Genomic DNA, 6779 nt, shown 5'->3' on the forward strand with positions numbered 1-6779 from the left:
CAATATTGATGCCTATTTACGCCTTTATTTGAATAGGTATTATTTTCAAATTATAAGTGTAACTTATAATTTATAAATATTTTTGTGCATTCTTTTATGGCTTGTACAAATCCAACACCTAAGTCATAAACAAGCAAAGAACAGACTTCACATGAAAATGGAAAAGGACGTAGAACACTCTGTAATTGGCATCTCTCTTTTTTTAGTTAAAAAGGTAAATGATGTTAATAGGGTTTCTGATTACAGAATGAAACAATTCTGTTGCTTGCTAGTTGGAAGTACTTGAGCTGGATGTATTTTTAATATCAGTTGTTGGATTATTATTTTTGAGTGTTATCTCTACCCATCATTTCATTATATTTTCCATAAACTCTGTATCATTTTTAGGTCAAAGGTCTGAAAGTTGCAACCCATTGGCTGCATGTGACAATCCCATTCATTTGCTGAGGCTGCAAGGAGATACAGGAAGGAATGGGCCCAAGTTATGGAGGGGACCTCAACTGGACAGGTGGGCCAGCAACTTGCTGATCTTGGCTAGATGCTGTGGCTAGATGCTTCTTTAGTTTGCCATACAACTGGCAAACTAAAGAAGCAAGAGCCACATGGGTTTCAGAAATGCAAGTCTGAATTTAAAATTATAATCTTGAAAACTCTAAAGGGAAATTGAATGAATGAATGAATGATCATTCCCCATTTCTCTTGCATTCTTGAACTTTGTTGTCTATGCCCTCTTTCTCACAGTCACCTAATTCTGAAGGTGTGTCTCCATGCCTAGAAGGAGCACTTGGGAAGTTGGCTCTTTCCTAGCCCTGCTTCTCCACACTGTAGTGGTGAACACAAAGCGGCTGCAGCTCCCCCTTGTTGCTTTGTGTTGTGGGCCATAAATTCCACAAGCAGCTGCATTCCTAGCTTTGCACTATTGTGCCATTGTGGTCGGGACTGGTTCCTAGGGTGGAAGTGGCTATTTCCTGGGGGGGGGGGTGTTATATCAGTTTGTTGGTGGCATGCCATGAAGCTTTTTATTTTCAGCTTGCTGAGACGTGAGTTGGGGTGTGTGTGTGTGTGTGTGTGTTCAGTGTTGCAATCCTAAGACTGGTGGTCTCATCCTGACTTAGATTATAGATACCAGAATTCAAAGTACAACTATATTCTTTTGCTTTTCAGCATATGAATGCCCCCCCAGCAACAATGTGAACTGCTAATGTCGTTTCAGGTTTTTAGCAGACCCCTGCATCCCTCTCTAAAAAAAGGGAGAAGCATTTGAGGGCAATGCATCTGTTCAATTTGCTGATTTAGATCAGGATTGTGCATGTAGTTTTCTCCTTTTGCCATTTTTTTTTTTTGGGTCAATGAAATCAGCACATGAGGTTCTCTAATTTATTTCCCCCATTTACCTTTGACTTTTCCTTCACTTTCTGCAAGGGCATCCCAGGTAGCCACAACAGAAGGAGTTTGGCCTTTAATTGGCCACACATTGAGGTTTTCTGGGGCACTAGCAGGAGCTGCAAAATAAACAGCAAATATGGGAAGGAGAAGGTGGAAGGAAGGAAGGAAGGAAGGAAGGAAGGAAGGAAGGAAGGAAGGAAGGAAGGAAGGAAGGAAGGAAGGAAGGAAGGAAGGAAGGAAGGAAGGAAGGAAGGAAGGAAGGAAGGAAGGACAATTCATAAATAAACACTTCCTTTAATGCCCAATAGGCTCCCTGTCTCCTATATTTCTTCATATGAGACACTGGGATGTTTCATTCCTAAATATTTGCCTCCAGAATTTTTTATTTCCAGTAATGCCTCTGGACTCTGAAGAGAACCCACAACTTTTCTTATAAAACAAAAGTGATGGATTACTGCACTCTAGTGTTTTTTTAATTTGGAAATGTGCCCTCATGCCAGGAATAGGACACTAGCTAAAGACTAGGAACATTCTGATGGAGGGGGGGTTGATGAGTGGCAAACAGCTGTCTGATAAAATGATGCTCTGCAATTGATTATAAACATGTAGCAGATATTCAGTGAGACAGCAAGCATCCTTCTGGTAGATATTTTACAAAAGCATCTACCACATGTCCTTCAATTTCCAAACATGCCTGTCATTTACAAAATGCTGGGGATTGCTTGCTGTCCATGCTACACTTTTACAGTATAATATAAACAATTCAGAGAAGTTCTAAACCAGGGGTCTTCAAACTTGGCCCTTTTACGACTTGTGGACTTCAACTCCCAGAATTCCTCAACCAGGCCCGCTGGCTGAGGAATTCTGGGAGTTGAAGTCCACAAGTCATAAAAGGGCCACGTTTGAAGACCCCTGTTCTAAAACCCATGCATGCCTGTCAGTACAGTACTGCTTTGATGATAAGACAGACAGATAGCCAATTAAAGACCAGAGGGAGAGAAAGTTATTTTTATTGAGAAATTACTGAAGCAGCTGGTCCTATTGGTTAAAGATGAAGAAAATCAAAAGCAAACTGACATATAAAACAGTATGCCTGCTTTGCCCAACTAGATAGCAGCTCTTAGCCAAACTTGGCTGATTTTAAAACAGAAGCTAAGCAGACGCTGAGCTTGTATGTCAGACTGGGAGAGTAGAAACCCTATCCTGGGAGAAGTAATGGCAAATCATGTTCATATTGTTGCTAAGAAAATTAGCTTAACATGACGATTTTATTTGGGGTTTTTTGGACTGGAACCTTAACAATTCCAAAAAAGATTTAACAGGCACAATTTTGATACTACTTAATACATACCAGTTTCTGGGGTTCTTTGGTAAACTGAAACACTCCACTTGCCCTCCCTTTCTCCTTGTGAGATTTTAACTGCAAATTCATACATAGTGTCTGGAATTAGTTTATCCACCAAGACCCGCTTGTTGGATACTTGTTTGTAATCCCACCTTGCCGATTCCCCTTTCTCTCTGTAACGGACAGTGTATTGCCTAGAAATAATGTGACAGAAGAATGCAGGATTAACCCAATGCACAATAGCAAAGGTTCAGATATGACTACTTTACATGCAGAGTGCACCCAACTTCTGAAGAACCTGGCAAATTCTTCAAGGATAGCAGAATACTCTTGGTCAGAATATTCAGGATGTGACAGCAGAAGAATAATCTCAGAATGAAATTCAATTTAATACATGTTGAACTCCACATTACAGCCATCCAGCAAGCCTAAAGTTTAAGAGATGGCTTTGTAAACAGCCAGCTGCAGATTTTTCCATCAGTGAAAAAAAATCCCTGTCCACTGATTCATATGAAGTACCAGTAGTTAAAGAGAAACTAAGAGAGTCTACATGACTGCAGCTTAATATACTGGAATATAATGATTCCAAATTAGATACTGTTCACTTGCTGAAATTCTTGCAACTCTATCCCTTTCAACAAATCTTGTTAAAGAATGCTTCACAAGAATCTTCTGCATGGAAGAAATACTTTTAATTTGAGAGGAAGAAATACTTTTAATTTGAGACAACTGCCCAAAGCTTCACAATAGAGTTTAGACACTCAATTACTGTCCCTATATTGGACATGGCACTAGGACTGTAAAGTTGTATTGGCTCTGTGGTTAAGGGGCAATAAATCAGTCAGATTGGTTTTTCCTTTAAGTATTCCCCAGTCATGCTAGATTTCCAAAGCTGCAAGCAACAAGCTAGAATTGGCATACCTGTGGCAAGCTTATGTAAAGAGCCCAGATAATGCTTAGTACCTAGAGGGGATTGGTCTTTTCTGCTTTTCACTGAAGGGATCTGTCCATGTGACCAGTACTGAATGAGAGGACATGACTCGAACAGAAATGTCTTTCGTTTCTTCCAGTCCATCTTCCTCTGAAATGAGACAAAGGGATTTATGAGTGTTTGGGACATGAATATGGAAGTTGATTTTAAGAAGGGAGAAGTTTACATAGTCAGTGGGGTAAGGATTAGATCCAAATTCCTCTAGACAAAGAGTCAGCATTCTGACTATTGGCTAAGAATCCAATATGTGAAAAAAATAGTCTGAATTGGCTTTTCTCCTCCTCCTTAACTTTCAAAAGTAGAAAAACATCAAATTCCATCCCAGATTTCTAAAACCACCAAAAATTGTTTTAAGAAAAACATTTATTTATTTACACATTTACTGGTTTATTTTGAAGCAGTATCTTCAGAGGAAACAACACAGGATGCTATGATTTATTTTTTATTACAGTGCAAATGGCCATTTCCAAGCCTTCAATGCACAATATTTGGTTCCACCCAAACACTAATTGGACAAGGAAAAATAAAATACTTAGCATTTATTTGGAAGCTTTTTTTCCCAAAACTACGTACCAGATGTGTTGAATTGCAACTCTTATACTTTCCAATGAAGATAACAATCGAAATGTCTTCGTAACAGTTTCAAGACAATTTAAAATTAAATGTAGCATAAAGCACAAATCTGTCTAGCCATCTCTACAGTGGGTCTCTGGAGTTCCTAGATAGAGGATAGGCAGCCTAGTGCATCCTTCTTTGATTTCAGTTCCCATCATCCTGACCAGTATTATGCTGATGCTAAGAGATTGTGGGATTTGTGGTCTAAAATATATGAAAGCACTAGATTGTCTTCCCTTGTATTAATTATAACAGAATAACGGAGTTGGAAGGGACCTTGGAGGTCATCTGGTCCTACCCCCTGCTCTGGCAGGAAACCCTACCCCATTTCAGTCAAATGACCATCCAGTCTCTTCTTAAAAACTTCCAGTGTTGGAGCATTCACCGCTTCTGGAGGCAAGACATTCCACTGATTAATTATTCTAACTGTCAGGAAATTTTTCCTTAGTTTTAGACTGATTCTCCCCTTGATTAGTTTTCATCCACTGCTTCTTGTCCTTCCTTCAGGTGCTTTGGAGAATAGCTTGACTCCCTCTTCTTTGTGGCAGCCCCTGAGATATTGGAACACTGCTATCATGTCCCCCACCCCGTCCTTCTCTTCATTAAACTAGACATACCCAATTCCAGCAACCGTTCCTTATATGTTTTAGCCTCCAGTCTCCTGATCATCTTTGTTGCTCTTCTCTGCACTCTTTGTAGAGTCTCAACTTCTATTTTACATCAAGGCGACCAAAACTGGCTGCAGTAGTCCAAGTGTGGTCTTACCAAGGCATTGTAAAGTGGTATTAACACTTCACATGTTCTTGATTCTAGCCCTCTGTTAATTTTCACTTTGTAGCCAAATTTTACTTTCTAGCAAAAAAAAAAAAAGTCAGTATGCAATAATATGTCTTGCCAGTTTGCACACTGATTTCAAAACTGACCTGGGACTTTCCTCTTGGTTAATACAACCTGATGTACTGGTTGCGTCCGCCCTTGAAAGTTTCTTGAATGCGGTGAAACCAGATATACTGATTCAGATGCTGCATACAACAACAGGAAACACATATACTATTTTAATACATTTCATTACTGCAAAGATTAAAAGTCAACAGTGCTTGGCTTGTTAAGAACGAAAGCCTCCATTTCAAAGAATTGTAACTGATTGCCCTTGACAACCACCGCAGTCAGAACAAGCACTAGTACCAATGTTGTCAGCTATGGTGGCCAGGGGTCTCCATAGCAAGGGTGAAACAATATCAAAATGGCAGGTGTAACTAGATCTCAGATCTGCCCCTATTTATATGTGTGCAATTCAAGCGATGCACATTAAAAAGGGGTGAGACACTGACAACTAAAAAAAGAGGAAAAAAATTGCCTCAACCTGAAGCTTCATTTATTTAAATTGTTCTGATATGAATACCATCAACCCCACCCAACTAATTAATTAATTTAATAAATAGCTAGCAATATATGTCAGAATTTATTTCTGATGTAGGTAAGTTAGAAGTGAAATAAACTTGGGTTGCAAATGTTCCACTTAATTGTAACGTTGCAAAAATACCTCTTTTTTGAAGTCACTGCAATTTTAATCAAGTCTTTTATTAGCAATGTATGTGCCTTTCTTTCTGAGTGCTCCATCATATTTCCTCTTTTTTATAACATACAATTGTTATTTTATTTCTTGGTGGCCATGGGTGAACTTTGGCTTGACTTTGTTCTTCGCAGTTTAGAACTACTATAATCAATTTTATGATTGATAACGAATGATATAATCATTCATTCTGGTGAATGAAATAACAAACACATTAAAAAGGAGAAGAGATCAAATGATTTTTCATAGCACATAAAACAACATAACAGCGAGAACAATAAGCAGATGATCAAAAACTTTCACTAGATACACACTTACCTATTTTTTTAGCATAATGGGCTCTTTCTTCTTTTGGCAGAGATTTAAAACTCATTTTTCTGTTGCTCTCCCAATATCCACGAAGATAACCTGGATATCTCCGTGGGCTCGAGTTTGCCGAATGGGATGGTCTCCACTGAATGGGCGACCTGCCAGATGATGAACGGAAGCGTGTTCTCAAAGGTCTGTTTGGCACTTTCTTTTCTTAAAAAAAAATGTAAAAAACACACAAGCACACAAGTAAACAGTTACTCTGATGCATTCTTTCTGCGTCCACACTGAAGAACCAACTTTTCAAAACTGTAGTATTCATTAATTGAAGAAGGAACTGCTAACATGGGGATCTTGAATGAAAACAGAGAAATTCTGCTCTGGAAAGCAGAAGGATACAAATAGAGCAGGTTGCTGCTTTTAAATACTCCAGGGTGTCAGAGACACCTGGAATGCACATCACATAGTACAGTTAACCCTAAGAACCCCAAATGCTATTAAACATTTTTTGTTACACAGATGAAGATATAATGATCCCCTGTGACACCAAACTCTGAAGC

The 6779-nt window shown here is 38.9% G+C and overlaps 1 protein-coding gene across 1 annotated transcript in view; it reads right to left on the reverse strand.

Moving 5' to 3' along the window:
- Positions 1-6424, reverse strand: part of FNDC1 (fibronectin type III domain containing 1) — a 46736-nt gene extending 40312 nt beyond the window's left edge. The window contains exons 1-5 of the mRNA XM_029285348.1: positions 6229-6424; positions 5261-5359; positions 3695-3812; positions 2738-2925; positions 1395-1502 (exon numbers count right to left, since the gene is read on the reverse strand). Of these exons, the coding sequence (XP_029141181.1) occupies positions 1395-1502; positions 2738-2925; positions 3695-3812; positions 5261-5359; positions 6229-6283 (568 nt within the window). The 5' untranslated portion in view covers positions 6284-6424. The remainder of the gene's footprint in view (positions 1-1394; positions 1503-2737; positions 2926-3694; positions 3813-5260; positions 5360-6228) is intronic.
- Between the last annotated feature and the right edge of the window lie 355 nt (positions 6425-6779).

The sequence above is a fragment of the Protobothrops mucrosquamatus genome, unplaced genomic scaffold (assembly GCF_001527695.2).
Source record: "Protobothrops mucrosquamatus isolate PMUCROS unplaced genomic scaffold, P.Mucros_1.0 scaffold1546, whole genome shotgun sequence".
NCBI lineage: Eukaryota > Metazoa > Chordata > Lepidosauria > Squamata > Viperidae > Protobothrops > Protobothrops mucrosquamatus.